The 22,990-nt window shown below is 38.6% G+C and overlaps 1 protein-coding gene and 1 long non-coding RNA gene across 3 annotated transcripts; one reads left to right on the plus strand and one right to left on the minus strand.

Annotated features, from left to right (window-relative positions):
* Window positions 1–11,228: 11,228 nt before the first annotated feature.
* On the plus strand, window positions 11,229–20,378 carry KRT222 (keratin 222). 2 transcript variants are annotated; one of them, XM_055579965.1, is made up of 6 exons: window positions 11,229–11,324; window positions 14,390–14,518; window positions 15,249–15,469; window positions 17,931–18,007; window positions 18,376–18,511; window positions 18,933–20,378. In XM_055579965.1, the coding sequence occupies exons 1-6, from the start codon at window positions 11,229–11,231 to the stop codon at window positions 19,159–19,161; spliced, it is 888 nt and encodes a 295-aa protein (XP_055435940.1). In that variant the 3' UTR covers window positions 19,162–20,378. The 2 variants fall into 2 exon arrangements, with proteins under 2 accessions (XP_055435940.1, XP_055435941.1); XM_055579966.1 differs by having other exon boundaries at window positions 11,269–11,406.
* LOC129651257 (uncharacterized) lies at window positions 19,745–22,418 on the minus strand. Its single transcript, XR_008714075.1, has 3 exons — window positions 22,172–22,418; window positions 21,530–21,623; window positions 19,745–19,872 (listed from the first exon to the last, which is right to left on the minus strand). It is a non-coding gene; the product is annotated as an uncharacterized LOC129651257 (long non-coding RNA).
* Between the last annotated feature and the right edge of the window lie 572 nt (window positions 22,419–22,990).

The raw sequence follows: 22,990 nt of genomic DNA on the forward strand, positions 1-22,990 counted from the left end.
GCTTTGGCATAGTCAATAAAGCAGAAATAGATGTTTTTCTGGAACTCTCTTGCTTTTTTGATGATCCAGTGGATGTTGGCAATTTGATCTCTGGTTCCTCTGCCTTTTCTAAAACCAGCTTGAACATCAGGAAGTTCACGGTTCATATATTGCTGAAGCCTGGCTTGGAGAATTTTGAGCATTACTTTACTAGCGTGTGAGATGAGTGCAATTGTGCAGTAGTTTGAGCATTCTTTGGCATTGCCTTTCTTTGGGATTGGAATGAAAACTGACCTTTTCCAGTCCTGTGGTCACTGCTGAGTTTTCCAAATGTGCTGGCATGTTGAGTGCAGCACTTCCACAGCATCATCTTTCAGGATTTGGAATAGCTCAACTGAAATTCCATCACCTCCACTAGCTTTGTTCGTAGTGATGCTTTCTAAGGCCCACTTGATTTGACAGAATGTGGTCCACTGGAGAAGGGAATGGCAAACCACTTCAGTATTCTTGCCTTGAGAACCCCATGAACAGTATGAAAAGGCAAAATGATAAGATACTGAAAGAGAAACTCCCCAGGTCAGTAGGTGCCCAATATGCTACTGGAGATCAGTGGAGAAATAACTCCAGAAAGAATGAAGGGATGGAGCCAAAGCAAAAAGAATACCCAGCTGTGGATGTGACTGGTGATAGAAGTAAGGTCCGATGCTGTAAAGAGCAATATTGCATAGGAACCTGGAATGTCAGGTCCATGAATCAAGGCAAATTGGAAGTGGTCAAACAAGAGATGGCAAGAGTGAATGTTGACATTCTAGGAATCAGCAAACTGAAATGGACTGGAATGGGTGAGTTTAACTCAGATGACCATTATATCTACTACTGCGGGCAGGAAGCCCTCAGAAGAAATGGAGTGGCCATCATGGTCAACAAAAGAGTCCGAAATGCAGTACTTGGATGAAATCTCAAAAACGACAGAATGATCTCTGTTCATTTCCAAGGCAAACCATTCAATATCATAGTAATCCAAGTCTATGCCCCAACCAGTAATGCTGAAGAAGCTGAAGTTGAATGGTTCTATGAAGACCTACAAGACCTTTTAGAACTAACACCCAAAAAAGATGTCCTTTTCATTATAGGGGACTGGAATGCAAAAGTAAGAAGTCAAGAAACACCTGGAGTAACAGGCAAATTTGGCCTTGGAATATGGAATGAAGCAGGGCAAAGACTAATAGAGTTTTGCCAAGAAAATGCACTGGTCATAACAAACACCCTCTTCCAACAACACTAGAGAAGACTCTATACATGGACATCACCAGATGGTCAACACCGAAATCAGATTGATTATATTCTTTGCAGCCAAAGATGGAGAAGCTCTATACAGTCAACCAAAACAAGACCAGGAGCTGACTGTGGCTCAGATCATGAACTCCTTATTGCCAAATTCAGGCTTAAATTGAAGAAAGTAGGGAAAACCACTAGACCTGTCAGGTATGACCTAAATCAAATCCCTTATGATTATACAGTGGAAGTGAGAAATAGATTTAAGGGCCTAGATCTGATAGATAGAGTGCCTGATGAACTATGGAATGAGGTTCGTGACATTGTACAGGAGACAGGGAGCAAGACCATTCCCATAGAAAAGAAATGCAAAAAAGCAAAATGGCTGTCTGGGAAGGCCTTACAAATAGCTGTGAAAAGAAGAGAAGTGAAAAGCAAAGGAGAAAAGGAAAGATATAAACATCTGAATGCAGAGTTCCAAAGAATAGCAAGAAGAGATAAGAAAGCCTTCTTCAGCAATCAATGCAAAGAAATAGAGGAAAACAACAGAATGGGAAAGACTAGGGATCTCTTCAAGAAAATCAGAGATACCAAAGGAACATTTCATGCAAAGATGAGCTTGATAAAGGACAGAAATGGTATGGACCTAACAGAAGCAGAAGATATTAAGAAGAGATGGCAAGAATACACAGAAGAACTGTACAAAAAAGATCTTCATGACCCAGATAATCATAATGGTGTGGTCACTGACCTAGAGCCAGACATCCTGGAATGTGAAGTCAAGTTATATTGGTAATACACTGAAACTCTACATAATTGGTATCCTAAATTGGCCTCACTCGCTAATAATGCTCATTTTGGGAGTATGAAACATCCATGTACTGGGCTACAATGAACAAGCCAGGAAGGGGAAGCACTTATGGAAAATGCCAGAAAAAATAGGACCCAAATGCCAAATCTTTGATTAGAAAAATAGCCCTGCGTTTCACTCTTGAATTACAACAGTGAAGAATTTTACCAAGAACACCCTGGTGTGTGTACAATGCTCTGATAAATCACTCCATGTGAAATGCATGTGCAGGACAAACAGAAATGAATGCCAGTATCACTCACACACCTTAAAACAGGCTGGGAAATGCTGACAAACATGTTCCAACACAAATCTGTCTAATTATATTCTTAATTGATACATGAAACACAAGATTAAACCAGATCGTGTGGAGGCGTGCTCCTGTGAGAAAAATCAACAATATAACAGAAAGAGGGCAAAATAGTAAAGTGAAGGTCTGTCACATGCCAATTTTTTTAAAGTACAAAAAAATACATTTTTATTTGCTGATGAATTATGTATCTATAATCTATCAAATGGCATGATTGATTAAAAAAGAAACTCACACTATCTTAAGCGGCTAAAGAAATTACTCTTAATAAGCAAAATAATACCCAAGCTCTATGAGATTAGCCCCCTAATTAAAGGATCAGTTAGACTGTTTAAAGAAAAGATATTCGTATGTATAACTGCCTGGAGGAGAAATCCATTGGATAGAAACTTGTGTGCCATCGGTTCTCTCTGGTACGGTTTTTACCTTTTTTTCAAATTAATTTTTATTGCAGTGCAGCTGCTTTACTGTGTTGTGTTAGTTTCCACTGCACAGAAAAGTGAATCAGCCAACCCCTCCCTTTGGGCTTCCTCCTCATCCCGGTCACCAAAGTGCATTAAGCAGAGTTCCCTGTGCTATGCAATACAGTTTTTAGAATAAAACCTGATCACAACTTTTATGTGTAGGACAGGCAAATACTAAGTGGATTAAGATTCATGACCCACACAGGCAACAAAATTAGGCACTTGAACAGATGCCCAAGTACGTCACATTAAAAGCGCATACACATGCGCCCGAGTACATTACTTGAAAATAAATGAACCTATTATTTTCGTTTCGATATTTTTTTCATCCTGAAAGCAAATATCCAGTCTTAAGTACAAGCAGGTTAGAAGAGACACTGTTTCCTTCAAAGGTTCAGGCCCAAATCCCAACATATCACTCAGTAAAAATCCATCAAGATGGAGGATGGGTATGTGCCTGACTTGCTTGGATTCATAAACACTAAAAACGTGGGGAATGTAATGGTTTTGAACTATGTATCCGTCTGCTGGTAGTTCATCACCCCCCACTCCCACCTCCTTCAAGCAAATAAGTGACTCTGTTCATTGCCTCAGGGAAGCAGAACGCAAAATCCTTGGTCTTGGAATAAAGAGGATTCAGAGTCCAAACAACAGAAGAAGCACCATTTATTTTACATGCATCATATGCAGAGTACATCATGAGAAACGCTGGGCTGGAAGAAGCACAAGCTGGAATCAAGACTGCCGGGAGAAATCTCAATAACCTCAGATATGCAGATGACACCACCCTTATGGCAGAAAGTGAAGAGGAACTAAAAAGCCTCTTGATGAAAGTCAAAGAGGAGAGGAAAAAGTTGGCTTAAAGCTCAGAAAACTAAGATCATGGCATCTGGTCCCATAACTTCATGGGAAATAGATGGGGAAACAGTGGAAACAGTGTCAGACTTTATTTTTTGAGACTCCAAAATCACTGCAGATGGTGATTGCAGCCATGAAATTAAGAGACGTTTACTCCTTGGAAGGAAAGTTATGACCAACCTAGATAGCATATTCAAAAGCAGAGACATTACTTTGCCAACAAAGGTCCGTCTAGTCGAGGCTATGGTTTTTCCTGTGGTCATGTATGGATGTGAGAGTTGGACTGCAAAGAAGGCTGAGCACCGAAGAATTGATGCTTTTGAAGTGTGGTGTTGGAGAAGACTCTTGAGAGTCCCTTGGACTGCAAGGAGATCCAACCAGTCCATTCCAAAAGAGATCAGTCCTGGGTGTTCTTTGGAAGGAATGATGCTAAAGCTGAAACTCCAGTACTTTGGCCACCTCATGTGAAGAGTTGACTCATTGGAAAAGACTCTGATGCTGGGAGGGATTTGGGGGCAGGAGGAGAAGAGGACGACAGAGGATGAGATGGCTGGATGGCATCACCGACTCAATGGGCATGAGTTTGAGTGAACTCCAGGAGATGGTGATGGACAGGGAGGCCTGGCGTGCTGCAATTCATGGGGTTGCAAAGAGTTGGACATGACTGAGTGACTGAACTGAACTGAACTGAACTGATTGTCTCCTCACTGCCAGGCACAAAGCTAGAAAGTGATGAAAGAGCAGTGAACAGGACAGACAGGTCTTGGGGCTTATATTCTAGAACAGAACCTTAGGATAGAAGAGCTTCCCTGGGACTGAAGGGAGAGGGGAGAAAGGAGGAATGAAGAGACAGGGGTAGTGGTGAGTCTCCAAGAGAGGAGCCCCAGACCCTGCTGCTGAGTCAGAGCCCCTGCAAAGCAGCAGAACGGGAGGTAATCTTGGGGACCTGATGGCTTAGGAGCACTACATCCTGCTTCTTGGACTGTGGCCCCAGGAAATGGACAAGAGCCAAATAGGTTATGGTTGAACGAGGTGTCTGGCAGCTGGAGCTACTAACAACCCACCTGGTATTTCCATGCCAGCGGCACACTAATGTAGCAGAATGGTTCTCAAGGCCTCAAGCAGGAAGCAAGCAGCTAAAAGCACAAATACAAATTCTAACTAAGAGGCTTAATCATCCCTGTTGAAATAAGGTAAGATACACACACACACTCTGTTTTCTAGAGCATTTACTTTAGAAACCTTGTCATTGTAAATTCTTTCCTTGTGTCTTTGAAATGTAAGTGAATCTTTTTAAAAGCTAGATAAGATTTTGTCCAGCTTTGCAACCTGTCTTTGACTTTGAAATGTAAACATCCAAGGAAAATAGCACCCCAGTCTCCCAGGTCCTGTGGGAAAGTAGGAGCCTCTCTCCAAAACTACCTCCTGTCACAAGAAGTGCAGTTTTCCTTTATGTGAAGCCCATTAGCGAACACAGATGGTGACCCCAATTACCAGGTAAAGTTACGACATGAACTGTGTGTGACAAATGGCGATGTCAAGTCCTCTTTCTGGAGGACTAGTTACTGCTTCTCTGGAGAACAGGGGTGTAACAGATTGTATCTGCTTGATTCTAGAAGGAGAAGATTTCCTTCTGTCTTTGCACTCAGTGATTCCTGGGATGTGCATCATATTCTAAGATAAAGCAACGTGTTTTCTTTCTCTACTATCTTTGTGGAGAGGATTTCTGAGTTGGGAGATTTTGTGTTAATTTTTTCCCCAACCCCCAACAACACAAATGGAACCAGTAGGAAAGACAGAGACTGACTCAGGGAACCCAGACTTAGACAGATGACATCAAGAAGCAGGATGTAGTGCTCCTAAGCCATCAGGTCCCCAAGCTTACCTCCCGTTCTGCTGCTTTGCAGGGGCTCTGACTCAGGGGCCCTATAGTCACAACTACGAAGTTCCCCAAAACTTAGACACAAAATTTTGGGGGAAAAAGGTGGGAAGTCCATATGATGAAATTTAATTACACATCCTGTGCAGAATCAAAGCTCAAGGTAAAGACTAATTTGTTATAGAGAAATATAGTAACGTATACATCCTGTCTACCTTAGCCTATGGACTCAGATTTATATCAAATATAGCAAATAATGGGACTTGCCAATGTTTAACTTTGGGAGTCCTATTTCAGACATTTGTGCTAACAACCCATTTCTTCTGGGTGAAGCATAGAGGGAAAAGAGTGGAGTGATTCTCAAGTGATTGTCAGACTTTGCTGCATGTTAGACATCAAGGAAATCACAGTCAATCTTAAAGGAAATCAATCCTGAATAGTCATTGGAAAGACTGATACTGAAGCTGAAGTTCCAATACTTTGGCCCCTGATGCAAAGAGCCAACTCACTGGAAAAGACCTTGATGCTGGGAAAGATTGAAGGCAGAAGGAGAAGAGGGGGACAACAGATGAGATGGCTGGATGGCATCACCGACTCAATGGACACGAGTTTGAGCAAACTCCAGGAGAAGGTGAAGAACTAGGAAGTCTTATTCTCCCTGGTGGCGCTAGTGGTAAAGAACTCGCCTGCCAATGCTGGAGACATAAGAGATGCAGGTTCGATCCCTGGGTTGGGAAGATTTCCTGGGTTGGGAGAAGGCCATGGCAACCCACTCCAGTGTTCTTGCCTGGAAAACCCCATGGACAGAGAAGCCTGGTGAACTATAGTCCATGAGGTCGTAAAGAGTGGGACACGACTGAGGTGACTTAGCATGAATGCACCTTATGTGCCCAATGTTTTACATCGATTACTAAGACATTACCAGCTTATGTTCTAAAGGGTAGACTCTGGAGTCAGACTGCCTGGCTTTGGATCTTGGCTCTGCACTTCACTGGACTTCAGTTTTTAGAAATTTCCACTGCTTCCCCAAAATAGTTGGAATAATTCTCCCACTCATTAGCCTATGAAATTACTCAGCCCTGGTGGTTCAGATGGTAAAGAATCCACCTGCAATGCAGGAGATCCCAGTTTGATCCCTGGGTTGGGAAGATCCCCTGGAGAAGGAAATGGCAATCCACTCCTGTATTCTGGCCTGGAAATTCTCATGGACAGAAGAGCCTGACCCCGCATGAGGGTCACAAAGAGTCAGACATGACTGAGCGACTAACACACACACACACACACACACACATAAAAACTAAACATCCCACATTTCAGAGCTCCTCTCACTTTCTCACACAGACTGCTTTCTGTCTATGGAATGTGTATCTCTCTAAATAAACCTGCTTTCATCTTACTTTGTGAGCGTCCCTGGTGGCTCAGACAGTAAAGAATCTGCCCTCAACGTGGGAGACCTGGGTTCAATTCCTGGCTCAGGAAGATCCCCTGAAAAAGGAAATGACTACCCACTCCAGTACTCTTGCCTGGAAAATCCCATGGACAGAGGAGCCTGGTAGGCCACAGTCCATGGGGTCCAAAGAGTCAGACACGACTGAGCATCTAACACTTTCACTTTGTTTTTCAACTTAACTGTGGCTTGCTCTTGAATTCTTTCCTGCTCAAAGCCAAGGACCTTCAATTGGTGGCCAGTCCCAGAGATTCACTCGAAACCTGGGACAGAAGCACTCATGTTCTAGCTGCAGAGAGTGTAAATCTATATCATCTTTGCCCTTGCCTCCTCTTCCCTTCAAAATCAGTTGCCACTTGCTAAAACTCACTGATTGCATGCATGCTCCCCCTCCTCTATGCCCATGGCATTATTCACATCCAGTTTCTTATGATTGCCCAGCCAGAACTTTGAAAACAACTTTACTTCTTTCTTCATGAACACTGGTTCTCAAAATGATGTCCTTACTCTGAAATCTTCTGCACTCCTCCCCAATTAATCTGACTGTGTGACTCTCCATTTCATAAACCGGGAATGATTCTCCATTTCTGACCAAATAAAATCTAGGCTTTGTAGCTTCCCTTTTCTATGATCTGACCCTGAACCTCCCTCTTTTTTTTTTCTCTTTCCTCTACAATGCCTTCTCCACCATTTCTCCCCACAATATGGCCCAAAAGGTCACCTCTCCACTTCAGAACTCTTCTAGAACTTTATCTTTACCCAACACACCTCTGTGCAAACAGTAATCATCCAATAACCAACTGAATGAATGAATGACCTTCAGTCTTGAATTCTAATTCTGAAGGGTCTGGGGGCTCACTCTTGTGAATGTCCCTACAACTGGTGTTCTCAACCACAGCATTTTGGTTCTTGTGAGTTATGTTATAATTAATTTTTTTCTAGTAACAAAACACAACATTTCCAAATGCTTTCTTTTTCTCATAACTAGAGTAGATTCAAGATGATCCCTATAAGAAGGAAGGATGTCCTTGCTTATTTGCACTCTGTTATGATTTCTAAAACATAAAGAATAGCATGTAACTCTAATGCACTGAGAATTACATGGATCCTGCAATTTTATATATGCCACAGTCTTTAATGAGCTATTATTACTGATTTCTCTAATAAAAGACAGTATTTTTGACAAGCAAATTAGCAAAATTTTCCTTGAAAAGTGATGATTGAGATCTTGAATTAAATAACTTCATGATTCACATGCTTATAGAATACTTTTAAATACGTCTCCTCTCTCATTAAAAAAAAAAATCTGGCACTATTTATTTTAATCTAGCATGTACGTGGAATGTTCCAGACATGGAACTCCCAGTTGTGTGGGCCAGCAGGGCCCAAATATTAAAGCTGCAGCGTTTAACACAGTAGCTACTAGCCATGTGGGTTGTAAGCACTTTAAGAGTAGCTTGTCCAAATTGAAATGTGCATAAAAATACGCATTGGATTTCAAAGACAGTATCACAAATAAAGAATGTAAAGTATCTCATTAATACTTTATATTTATTATATGGTATATGGTCCAGCTCTCACATCCATACATGACTACTGGAAAGACCATAGCCTTGACTATACAGACCTTTGTTGGCGAAGTGATGTCTTTGCTTTTTAACACACTGTCTAGGTCTGTCATAGCTTTCCTGATGAGAAGGCTGAGCGCCGAAGAATTGGTGCTTTCAAACTGTGGTGCTGGAGGAGACTCTTGAGCATCCCTTGGACAGCAAGGAGATCAAACCAGTCAATCATAAAGGAAATCAACCCTGAATATTGATTGGAAGGGCTGATGCTGAAACTGAAGCTCCAGCACTTTGGGCACCTGACACAAAGAGCCAACTCATAGGAAAAGACCCTGATGCTGGCAAAAATTGGAGGCAGAATGAGAAGAGGGTGACAGAGGATGAGATGGTTGCATGACATCACCAATTCCATGGGCATGAACTTGGGCAAGCTCTGGGAGATGGTGAGGGACAGGGAAGCCTGGCGTGCCACAGTCCATGGGGTTGCAAAGAGTCGGACACGACTTGGCGACTGAACAACAACAATAACAACTACATGATGTATCTTAGGTACTTAAGGTCAAATAAAATATTTGAAAATTCATTTCACTTGTTTCTATCTTTTGATATGATGACTAGAAAGTATTAAATTACATATGCAGTTTAAATTTGTGGCCCACATTCTGTTTCTTTATTGGAAAGCACTGCTATAATGAAGAAATACCTGAGAGGTTTGTTTCAAATGCAGATTGCCAGGCCTGGAATCTAGTTCAGCTCTCTGTATTTTAGGCAGAGATTAGGCAACCCACTCCAGTACTCTTGCCTAGAAAATTCAATGGATGGAGGAGCCTGGCGTGCTACAGTCCATGGAGTCGCAAAGAGTCGGACGCGACTGAGTGACTTTACTATCACTTCACTATCGCAGGAACTACATGAAGTAATAAGAGTGTAATTCTTTCCTGATTCTCCTCCCACCATCAATGCCTGTTTTTCTTCCCATTTCTCAGTTGCAATTACCAGAAAAAGAGAATCAGTTTGGCCTAAATAATCAAAAGCAATGCTCTTTAGTCAGAGCTTTTGGGTCAGGCTACCTCACAGGTCTCTGACCTACAGATTGACTCTCCTTGGGTAAAGTATCCACCCCTAGACCAATCCACTGTGACCAATGGGGAGGGTGGAGGAGGCGAGGGTCAAATTAAACAGAGCACAGGAATGACCTGGAACCTCACCTCTCAGCAGGAGTTCTGGGTGCCCAGCTTTGTTTGGAGGGGACGGTGAGAATGCCCGGCACAGACTGGACTAGCCAACGGTGAGTTAATTCAGAAATTAAAAGAGCATAATGTACATTCAAAGGCCCTGTGAGCACCAGAGCCAAAGATTGATTATTTCCTGAACTACACTCCAGATACAATTTCAGCCAAGCCACTCTACAAATAACAGTGACAGATCTAGCCTTTAAAATATTTCACATATCCAGCAGCCAGCTTTTCAGGCTAAACAAGGAATTTAGGTGGGGAGAGACATAACGCGGAAGCAGACTAGATAGTATTTGGAATATAGCCAAGGGATCAAAGCCCAGTCCCAAGGATGCCATTACATCACCAATCACCATATGACCTTGGGAAAGACACCTTAACCCCTCCTGCACAGACTCATCATCTTTACAGTTTACAAAATGACAGGAATTGTGACAATTAAATAGAATGACAGATGTAAAGGTGCTTTATAAAGTTATAAGAGCTGCACAAATGTTATATAAGTATGCAGGACTTGTCATCAACTCTACTCTTACTCATGAAAGAGTAACCCGACAATACATCTTATCTCAGTGAATACACCCAGCACAGGGGCTGTCTTGTTGTATTTCTTCAACCTTGTTGAAACATTGGAAATGTTAACTGTCAGTTGTCATCCTCTATTAGCACTTATCTCCAGCCATAGCTTCATCTGTAATATGCCTTCAGGAATATACCTCAATATATCAAACTCTGCCATCAGGCCAGCCGCCCACCACAAGTCAAGCAGTATGTATTTAAGAGAAATACAATCAGTCAATCTTGCAGCTTATGACAGCTGTCAGCTGAATATAATGGTCACTTTTTCCAGTAACTGTCAGAATGGGTTTACAACATATTCTAATGCCCTCCCATGGCATTTCTGTTTAAATAATCCAAATGGTGAGGAAAGTCATAAAAGAAAAGCTTAGGTACCATGTTTTAAGCCCAGGTTTATTTCCATATAATATTTTGGGAAGACAAAACACAATTTTCTTTATGTTATGCCCCATTTTCTTTCCACAAGCTAAATTAACTTCACTCTGCCAAATGTGCTCAATTTTACAGAGACCCAATCCAGGAATACTGAGACTGTGTTCATTTTTTGGTTCCTTTATGGAGAGACTGACACTTCTACCAGATCAACAATAGGAGAAAAGGGTTTACCAAATATTTGCATAATTGATGAGAAACCCAGGGGTTTCCATGGCTTCTGAAAAAAGGGAGCTCTGTATCTTTAAGGCTCCATGGCGCTCTCTCTGCTCGCGATGCAGACAGAGCAGGTTCTGCCGCAGAGACTCATCCTATCGATAAGGTTCTGTTAGCCAAGGTGGAGGATGGGAAAAGAATGGAGCTGTCCCAGCTACTCAATGAGATCAGGGCAAACTATGAAAAGCTCCTCACCAGAAATCAGATAGAGACCGTGCTTTCAACAAGGATCCAGGTAATGATTTCATACAGACAGGCATCTTCCAGGATAAGGAGACAATCCATGTCTATCCAATTCCTGTCCCGGCCTCTCTGAGGTACAGTATTTCCTTTTCAATGCAGCATATACTGGGGAAGGAATTTAGGTTTTACTGCAATGTGACAGGGACTATAGGAGGAAAGGCTGTATTTATTACTGTTAAATGACCATTAAATGAATGTTGATTGATGCATTTTATTTTTATATAAATCATGAGGTTACTGTCATTAACAAAACATGGGATCAGTATACAATAAAATGATGCACAATAATCTCTTTTAGACATCTTATAGGAAGGAAGCATTTCAGATACCCTTGAAAGATATCACGGATTTACTTATAGAAATAATTTAAATAACACCTTTAAAATGACAAGCTTTATAGTGAATTTATTATCTTGCACACTTTGCAAGATAAAACTAAGTAAAATATTTCTAAAAGGCTTCTATCATTTTTTCATGAGTTCGATTTTATACCAGACTGTTACAAACAAAAATCATGTGAGTATGTGAACATGGTACTCAGAAACAATGATGTAATTTGGGACAATCAAAATTCTCCAAATCAATAAGGACTTTTCACTTTGACTGTAGATTATTTTTGCTTTTATACTAAAAGGTGAGAAATGTTCATCTCTAATACTAAGCATGTAATATTTAAGTATTGTTTAGAAAGAGAGCCAAGTTAAATAAGGGCTAAATCCTCATTTCATGGACACTTTGTTTTAAAATGACAATAACCCTTAGCAATTAGTTAAGGTCTCATCTCTAAACAAATGGAAAAACATCTATTTTAGAAACAAAGCTTCAGAAATTCAGGGTTTGTTTATTTATTTATTTATTTTTTAGTTTACCTATCATATCTGAGATCAAATTCTATTCCAAGCACCCAAACACAGCAAAGAGTTTACTTAAGAACATCACCAAAAGGGAAAAAAATATTGCTGGGAAATCATAGGATGTTATCGTATTAGTAATTCATTTTTAGTAACATCATAAATTTAATCTCTAGGTAACATTTTCAGTCTTAATAAAGAATGATCAGCATCTCAAATGAAGCAAGTTCACTGAGATATTTGAAGTGTTGCAAGAATTCACTCACCTTTTACAAAGAGAAGAAAACAATTAATAGATGACAATTTCTGAAAATTATAAACCAAATAAACATTTTATTTTGCAATAATAAAAATACGAGTTACTTAGTTTACAAGTCACAATGCTGAAAGACTAAAGTGAAAAAGCAAGACTACAGTAAGTTTTGTTTCCTTTTAACATAAAACTACTTTAGGGGACTTCTTTTTTCCCCAAAGAATTCAGAAAATCAACCAGAATAAATTTGAGAAAGCATGATTACTTAATTATTACAAAATAAATGTAAGCTATTTTAGTTATTTACAGCTATATAACAAACCATGCTAGAACTTGGTGAATTAAAAAGACAATTGTATTGTCTTTCATATTGCTATGGGTTAACTGGGTTCAGCGCGGGTGATTCTTCCACTGCACATGACATTGGCCAGGACCACAGGCATCTTGGGGCACAACTAGGTTGGGACAGCCAACATGGCTTACTCTTGTGTCTGGCACCTTGGCAGGACATTTCTGGAATGCTGGCTCAGCTGAGACAGCTGGGCCTGTTTCTCTCCATCTGGCTTCTACACAATCTCTCCAACAGGGTATCTGGACCTCTTATGCATTGAGGCTCCCAATGTATACCAGGGCCCCAAAAGCACAGAAGTGGAAGTTGTCAGGGCTTCCTAAGGCTTAGGCCTACAACTGGCACATCTTCTATATTCTGCTGACTAAGGCAAGACACGAGTCATCCCAGATTCAGTGTGGAACAGGACCAAACAAGGACATGAATTTGGGGAGGAGTGATTCACTGAGAGCCATCTTCAGAATCTAGCTACCACACAAGCCTAGCTGCCAGCTCCTCACTCAAAACCCAGTAGATACCAGAATTTTTATGCTCTTCCATTTCTGAAATACTTGTCCTCCTCTTTTGTGGTTTCTCTAATATGTGTTGCTGCTTTGTTTTGCCAACCTAAAACTAAGAATAAGTGACACAACAAATGAATTTTGTCATCTAATTCCTTGAACTATACTTTATTGACTTTCATTTAATCCAACATTTCCTTTAAAAAAAATCTATTGTACCACCAAATTAATTTTTTGCGTGTTTTAAAATGTATTTTTATATGAACATTAAAAAGTTCTAATTTTTGCCTCAAAATAGTACAATCAATTCCATGCATTGCTCATACTGTTCCTGGGGCCAAATGTTGAGAATTCTGTCAAAAGATACTTTCATTCAATCCTAGCATCAGCATAAGAACACTTAAAGTTGAATATAAGCTAATTCACTCATTATTTAATATGAGAACATTTAGAGAGCAGTTCTTAAAGAAGTCATTTTGCTACCACCCTAGATATCCAAAGTTAGCATGCCTTCTAAAAAGATCATTTTTAAAAAGGTGAATCAACAGTGGATTCTTTTAATATAGAAGTCTATTTTAGAATCCCTGATGCCTATGATAACTTAACTCTTTAAATTATTCATAATATATTTTCTAGTAGTATTTACTTCCTGTTCATATATCCAGTCCCAGAAATAATCAATCCATAAAGCAGCTTATAAGAAAAAAGTGGGGGAAGGGGGAAGTAGTAGCTAATTTTCTATCTTTCTTCCTTAATGATGCCATAAATAATGGAAAGTTAAGAATCAGAGGTCTCAAACTTAGGCCTTGCAAACTTACTTCTCATTAAAATGTATTTTTCTGCATTTCATAGACTGGTATGGTAGGAAAGGACTTTCGAGGTTCATTTTACATCTGAGAAAACCGAGGCTAAGAGTGCAATTAACTCACGCATGTGTTTAATCAGTGACTGAGCACCAACCAGAACATACATCCGTAGTTTAAAGAAAAAAGATTTGATTCCTATACTATTTGTCTATAACTGCTCTTAAAGGTCTCATTTTCAAAAGTGCTCTTTTTGTTGTTGCTGTTGCTATTGTTGTTGTTGTTGTTGGCTTTCCTCTAGTTGGAAGAAGATCTAAGCAAAAAAATGGACAAAGATGAAGAGGCTTTAAAGGCAGCTCAAGCAGAGCTCAAGGAAGCCCGACGCCAGTGGCACCACCTGCAAGTGGAAATTGAATCTCTCCATGCCGTGGTGAGAATGACCTCAAGGCGGCTGGCCCGTTGAGTCCCCAGATTTTGTTATCTGATTAGGAGAGGGAAGGAGTAATATCCATCACTGGACAGTGACAAACTAGAAATCAGGGCACTGAATTCTATCCATTTGACCTAGTTCAGCTAGCGCCCTGCCTCCATCATGGCAATGTCTATCATCAGTTCACTGAAGGTTTAGTTCACATTTACAATAATGAAATAATCCTTACACCAGAACCCTGGGGTTCTCTAAATGTTAGAATGGGGGGAAAGAGCTTTTGTCATTATCCAAAGTCCTAACAGTGGAGGATTCTTTTATCCATGCTACAAAGACTTCTAATAGAAAAATATTAAAACACTTTCCAAAAATGCCTTTTATAAGGAGTCTGCTCTGGCTTTAATATTCAATATTCTATACTTTTCAATATTTAAGAAATCAAATAAATCAGGGTGATAATAAACTAATCATACTGCAGATTCCTTTGGAGGAGGGCATAAGAATGATCACAGGTTTCCTTGGAAATAGAAAACTCTCTAGCTGTAGATAGAAAATACAACTTTTTAAAAGTTGGGCTATACCTAAAGCTGTAAGGAAATACCTCTTGCATAAGTGCTATACAATTATTGCAACCTTTTAAAGAAAGAACTCAACTGAATGAAGACATTGCAAATCAGATTTCAGAGACACAGTTTGTTTCCTTGATTCACTGATGAAGATCTGTATAAAACAGGAAAGAGGTCTTGAAAACTCCCTACATGCCAGTGAGCAACATTACCAGATGCAGCTGCAAGACCTAGAGGCAGTGATTGAAGGACTAGAAAAAGAGCTACAGGAAGTAAGGCGCGGCATTGAAAGGCAGCTTCGAGAGCATGAAATGCTCCTCAACACCAAGATGAGGCTGGAACAGGAAATCGCAACGTATCGCCGCCTCCTAGAAAAGGAAGAAATCAGGTACCTAATTTCCATACAGTGAATGACCAGAAATACAGAGCCACTTAGGTCACTGATGTAGTCGGAAAAATTAAATCTAAAAACCTGTCGTTACCAAGGCATGATCACTGAGTTCCTACCACAAAATCGACACTGCAAAAAAATAAGTGGGAGAACTAGTTCCAGCCCTCTCAAATTATAAGGGACTTTCTCGATGGCTCAGCCAGGGAAAGAATCTGTCTGCAATGCAGGAGACATGGGTTTGATCCCTGGGGTGGAAAGATCCCCTGGAGAGGAAAATGGCAACTCACTCTAGTATTCTTGCCTGAAAAATCCCATGGACAGAGAAGCCTGGCAAGTTATAATCTGTGGGGTTGCAAAGAGTCAAACATGGCTGAGCAACTAAGCACATACCAAATTATGAATAGATGAGCCAAAGTCAGGGACTTGAGCTACAAGAAAGAGTACAAGCAAGCCTGGAACAAAATGAAATGATCCTCCATCACTACAAAGAAGACCTGCCTTAACATTCTCACTCTCCCTGTCATTGACCCCTTATAGAATTAGTGCCTCCAATAGACCACCCACGAAGAAAGTTTGAAAAATTCACACATTACTGCTTTTCCCCCTCCCACAAGGGCCCACTCCAGGCACACTTCAAACTCCAAAATAATAATAATACTATTAGTAATACTGTTGTTACTATTATTATTATATTACAACCATGGAAAGCAATGTTGTTCTATGTACATGGTTTGAAAGACTTCCAGATACTCTGACAACAAAAGGCATCAAAAGAGGGATTCTTAATAATTCACACACAGTTTCATAATCTGCAACCACTTGTAAGGTCATATGACTTGGAGCACAGCATAACCTACAATTTTCAATATTCCCAGAAAAATAAAGCCTTATTTGTGCTTGCTTCAGAATTCTGCTGCTGCTGCTGCTAAGTCGCTTCAGTCGTGTCCGACTCTGTGCAACCCCATAGACAGCAGCCCACCAAGCTCCCCCTTCCCTGGGATTATCCAGGCAAGAACACTGGAGTGGGTTGCCATTTCCATCTCCAATGCGTGAAAGTGAAAAGTGAAAGTAAAGTCGCTCAGTCGACTCTTAGCGACCCCATGGACTGCAGCCCACCAGGCTCCTCTGTCCATGGGATTTTCCAGGCAAGAGTACTGGAGTGGGGTGCCATTGCCTTCTCCATCAGAATTCTGAGTCCTCTATAAAACTGGGTGAAACTACTATCATCTATAATAGGTCTTGACACTTAACAAATCTTTGAAAAACACAAATTGAATTAAAAATACCATTTAGTAGCTAAGTGATGCTGGGCAAATTATTGAATCTCTTTGTCTCAGTTTCTCATCTATAAAATGCTTACCTCAGAATTGCTAAGGATTAAATGAATTAATGTTTGTAAAGTGCTTAAAATAGTGCTATGTAAATAAATTATATAGCTGTATACATATAATTCATTTTTTATGAAATAAAATGGTTATAGATTTGGTTTAATGCCTAATCATTCAAGATGTTGATAAAGTGGTCTTTAACATTCTTTTAACACAATTTTTAAAGTTTTATTATCCTATATTTAAGATACACAGGTATTTGGGCTTCCCTGGTGGCTCAGTTGGTAAAGAATCCGCCTGCAATGTGGGAGACCTGGTGCGATCCCTGGGTTGGGAAGATACCCTGAAGAAAGGAACAGCTAACCACTCTAGTATTCTGGCCTGGAGAATTCCACGGACATATGAGCCTGGCAAGCTACAGTCCATGGGGTCGCAGAGTTGGACATGACTGAACGACATTCATTTAAATTTATTTAAGATAAAGTTACAAAAGTTATCAAGAAAAATATAATGAACTCCTATGTTTAAGAAGTGAAACATTTATAATGTTACTGAAGTCCCCCTAATCCCCACCCCAGCGCCTAAACCACACCCCCACCCATCTTATCCCCCTCCATCAGTCTAAAGTGGCTTCCAGGTCTGATGCTTGTAAGTCTCATTATATATATATATATCCCTAAGCAAAATGGGGAATTGTTTTGCATATATTTTAATCTTTGTAAAATTAGCTAGCTACAATCTTTCTTCCCCCTCCTCATTGTTATATTTGGGAGATTGTTCCCTACAGATAAACAGTGTATCTTTAGTTCACTTATTTTCACTGCTAGATAGCACTTTCTTTGTATTGGTGATGGTTTAGTCTCCAAGTCCTGTCTGATTCTTGTGACCCCATGGACTGTAGCCTGGCAGGCTCCTCTGTCCATGCGATTCTCCAGGCAAGAATACTGGAGTGGGTTGCCATTTCCTTCTCCAGGGGATTTTCCTGACCCAGGATCAAACCCAGGTCTCCTGCATTGCAGGCAGATTCTTTACTGACTAAGCTACAATTTATCCATTCTCTTATTGGAGAGCATTTGTTTCAATTACATGCTAATACAATGTTGCTTCTATAATTTTGTTTCCAATTTCAGATATTATGGTAGTATCCAAGGTGGGAAAAAAGAACAAAAACCTACCACAAGTAGAGTCGGTTTTGTTTTACCTTCAGGTGAGTTTCTGATGTAACTAACCTGAAAAGTGAAGTGCCATTTATAGGCACTTCACTTTATTATATTTAATTATTATTATTTATTTAGTAATAATATATAATATATAATTTTATATTATAATATAATATATTATTTAAAATAATATAAAATTATATATTATATATAATAATATATTATATATTATATAACATATAATAAGAATTTATTACAAATAAATATTCTAAAGTAGCAAAACCAGCAATATTTGAATACAGTTTGACATACACATTGACTGTGACTAGTACTTAGTATATAATAGTACTGTGAATAGTACTGAATAGTACTGTGAATGTTGTAATTTAATATTTCATAAATAATATTTTCACAGCCATTATAAATGAAATATCTTTTTCAACAAAAGTCCCACAAAAGTATGAGGATGAAAAAGTGGAAACAGTAACCAAACAGGCAATATTAAATGGAAATATTGTGAAAGAAAGCACTGAAGCTCATGGCACTATTCAGTAAGTAAAATAATTTTGACTTAGAAATAATAATGAACACATGCAAAAAAAATTAACTTCAATTGAATAATCTCAGTAATCTTTGAATGTGTCTAAACATAATTTTACATATTGTGATTTCTAATCCGACATTAATAAATATATAAAAACTCAGATGAAGTATTCAATCCTTAATTCATCATTTTTCCAAAAAATATAGCCAAAACATGAAAATTCCATAGAACCCCTTAGAAATTTTATTCATATGATTTTTAAAGACTACACATTTAACTGTCACAATGTAAATTATAAATTGTAATTTAAATTTTAATATAAATTATATACATTTCTTGATTTATTTTTCATATACAATATATATTACATGGTTTTTTTTACTATAGCTGTACTTCTTCATATAGGAAGATTTACTTTATCATTTCAGGACAGAGAAAGTGGATGAAGTTATTAAAGAATGGGAAGGCTCTTTCTTTAAAGATAACCCTCGATTAAGGAAAAAATCAGTTTCTCTTCGATTTGATCTTCATTTAGCAGCCACTGATGAAGGGTGTTCACAGACTAAGCAGGATAATCTACCGGATATAGAAGTCAGGCTTATCATGAGAAGATCATGCAGTATCCCTTCTATCAAACGTCCATCAACAACTAATTAATCCAAAGACAGTATTTGACTTGATGTGAAAATGACATTCAGATGGACCAGGGTAGGCCTGCTGGCCACCTTCTGTTCCAAAATGTAAGTTATTAAGTATGTATGTTATGACCAATGTGTGACTCATCAGAAAAAAAAGAGGGAGGGACAAAATGCCTCTGAATATAATTGTAGGTGTATTTTTTTTTTTTGACAAAGGGAGCTTAAAATCAGAAGTTAAGTACAGGTTCTACTTTATTTATTATCCAAATAGTCTTCTTTTTCCCTTAAATTTTTGTCAGAAATTGTAAGCATTAAGATGGTTTAGTTAAGTCTTTAAAATTTTACTCAATGGCTGAACACTCTAAGGAAAAGGGAAGGGTCTGTTTAAATATGATTGTATTATGTCAAGAAACACATTGAGTCATCATTATTCCATGACTAATTACATCTAAAAGGATTTTTCTACTTAAAAAAGAAAGCAATTATAAACAAACCTTTAAAGAGGAATCACTATTCACATAACCGAATTCTTTCCTTTTGAGATAATAATTTATGCAGGTAGAAACCAGATGTTTTGAGCAAACAATAGAAGACACCCCCAGGCGCATCTGATGATTAAATTAATCTTCATCTGAAAGTTTTCTGTCATCATTATCTGATTTCCTGAAGAGTAACTTTACTCGAAGAACTGTAAAGGTTGTATCCTCCCACACAAAAATCAGAGGGCCAGCTGCACAAGCAAAAGAGGAAATCTAGTTACTACAATTACTGGAACTGGATCCAACCTCTCATCATTCCAACTTTTCCATCTGTATAGAGTTAAATATGATTTTAATTTGAGTCTCTGATGTGAGCATTAGATAAAGATACTATATAAAGTATTATAAATATTTCTTGTAAACATTCATGTGAATTAAGATAACAGTATTGTTATCTAAGCAAAGAGTATTTGCAGGATTTATGTTTGTAAGTTGTTCAAACCCTAATAAATATGGAAAGAAAATATATTTGTGAATAAGTCAAGTATTGTTGCAAAGTTTTTTAAACAGCCTAATTTGTTTAATACAGGTATATTTAAAGACCTTAAATAATAAATACTTGTTTTAAAACATTAGAAATTTATAGGCTATCAATTTTTTTCTAAGCAGAAAAAACATTGAGTACAACTCTCCATACTTTTTTTCCCAGCTAAAGTATCACCTAAAGGGCTACAGCTATTAGCATAGTAATACAGCCTTTGGAACTCTCTCTCTCTTCTTTCTTTCAACCAAAAAAAAAATAATTTTAACCAGAAGAAAATTATGTTAAATAAGCTTTAACATAATACAGGGAATAACATTTAAATGTTCTTTCGGTTAGTTCAGCTTTATTTTAGCCTGGCTTATTCTATTTCGTGAAAGGGATGATTTTGTTTTGTCAAGGACACAACAGCATGTGAAGTACTTCTTTTTGCATAAGCATCTGACCTAAAATACATCCTGTACATCAAAGTGTTCTCATTAAATATTAGTTAAATGCTAACTTTATTAAAGCTTTGGAAATGCAATCATATAAGCTATTGTACTAAAAGTTACTGTACTAAGCAACAGTATCATAAATAAAGGAATATATCTAATGTCATCTATACACAGTGTTAAAAACAGTACCCAGCATCATGAATGTAACTGCTCGTGATAGTAATTCCACTATGCAGCTCTTGTATGTATAACATGTACATTTTAAAATACAGTACCTGAATTTATAACAGCTTTATTTGCTTCAGTATTTGCATTTTAAATTGGGATATGAGTTTACCAAAGTAAATGATACCATTACAATAAAAAAAAAATGAAACATGAACTTGCAAACCCGTATTGTATTTGAGTTTGATACATTGTATTGAGTAGAATTATTCCAATATTGTTAGCTTCATTGCAGAATGGAGAAAACTACAACCAAGGTGCATAAAAGCACAATTGTTATACTTTTATTTAATAACAGAAAAATTAAGAATGGTATATTCTAATATATGATATACTCTAATTAAAAAATAAAAATAATCTCATAGTCCTGGGAAAAGTATAATAACAGCAGCCACAATTTGCAGAGGGCTCACTCTGCTCCTGGTCCTGTAATCAGCGTCCTCAAACTCAATCTCTAATCCTCACAGCAATCCTACAAGATGAACAGTATCATCCTCATTTGATGGATGAATAGAAATTAACATTCTTCAATCTCTCTGAAATGGTTCAAATGCATGCTTCCATAACAAAATACAAAAGTAAACACTATGAGTCCCTTCACTGTTCACCCAAAGCTACCACAACATTGTTAATCGGCTACAACCCAATACAAAATCAAAAGTTTAAAGTTTGGGGGGGAAAAAAGTAAATAATAAGTTCAGTTACCAACAACTGCACAATCCCAGCCCTGGGACTGTCACTCATGACCCATGCAACCAGGAAGGAGTCACTTAAATTCTCTAGGTCTCTGTTTTCACACCTGAAAATAAAGAGAAAGGTGGCACTTGATCATCATTCCTGCCCTGCCTACTTCACAGAGCTGTTTGAAATAATACACATGTAAAAATATTTGGCAAAGCACTACTCAAATATATAAGAATATATGGATGAAAACAGTCACTGGGAGAGAAGAATTCATGTTCCTGTCACAAATCCCCAGATATTTTGAAGATAAGGCAGAAGACTGTAAAAGCAAACCATACTTTGTCCTCAGACCTGGAAATCTACTAGACTTCAATATTTCACAATGACTTCTAGTAATAGCAATTGAACAGCCATAACTTCTGCTTTCACAGAAAGGGCTGAGAAAACTACCTTATTTCACCATGTTTCTTATAGCCACACTTTTGTTTTTATTAGCCAGACTTTTATAAGTGGTTCAGACAGAGTTCTGTCCTCCCTTTCCCTATTTTAAGTGGGGGGTGGGGTGGGGGAGGGGGGAATCCATTTAAAAATGCTTCATTAGAACAAACTCTAGACAAACTGCATGGCTCAGTGTTGGATTCAAAATCTTTTTGAGTCACAAACCTCTTTGAAAATCTGTTAAAGGTCAAAACCTCTATCTGGAAGAGAGTTGGGAGAAAGCACCTGAAAATTGTGTATAATCTTAAAAGGTTATAAAGGAATAAACCTCCTGGAGCCAAATCACAGACTAGTAGGTGTCCAAGGACTGTGGTTGTTTCCTTGTTCTCTCCCATGTTCTCCTCTTTCTTCCTTCCCAGTCGTGGTTCTTGTTCTACCCCTGTTTTTTCCTTCCCAGCATCTTCCCACAGCACGAGGGAAAGAAATCAAAGAGACTTCAATCCCAGCTTAATCACTTACTAATTTGGGGAGGAAGAAGAACCTCGAGGAAGTATGAGTAGTGTCAAAGAGCAACGCAGGTAAAGTTCCTGGATCTTGCTGCCAGAAAGAAAACTAAACTGCTTGGTCCTATCTCTGGGGTTTACCATCAGGTGCCTGTGAGGGTTCCCAATATCTTTACGTGTAGTATGAACAGTCATATTAACTGTTCATCCCACATCTTCCAGGAATAATCACCATTCAAAATAACCTGTCCTGCAGGCCCCATAAACATCCCTGCCCATGCAAGATCACATGTCCTAATGCCTGCTTGGGGAAAAAATCAACAGCATCTCAGTGTAAGTAGAGTCCATCCTGTTGGCTATTTCACTCTTCAGTCTTAATCTCTAGGACTTTCTCTATTATATTTTGCCTATATTCTTCCTTTCTTAATTTTGCAAATATTCAGAGCAGAGAAAGAACTAAAGGGAAGAAAATGAGATAGCTGATCATTTATTCACTCCACAGATAATGGGCACGGGAATGGGCATTGTTCCAGATGTTGAA

The sequence above is a fragment of the Bubalus kerabau genome, chromosome 4, assembly GCF_029407905.1.
Source record: "Bubalus kerabau isolate K-KA32 ecotype Philippines breed swamp buffalo chromosome 4, PCC_UOA_SB_1v2, whole genome shotgun sequence".
In the NCBI taxonomy this organism is placed as follows: Eukaryota; Metazoa; Chordata; class Mammalia; order Artiodactyla; family Bovidae; genus Bubalus; species Bubalus kerabau.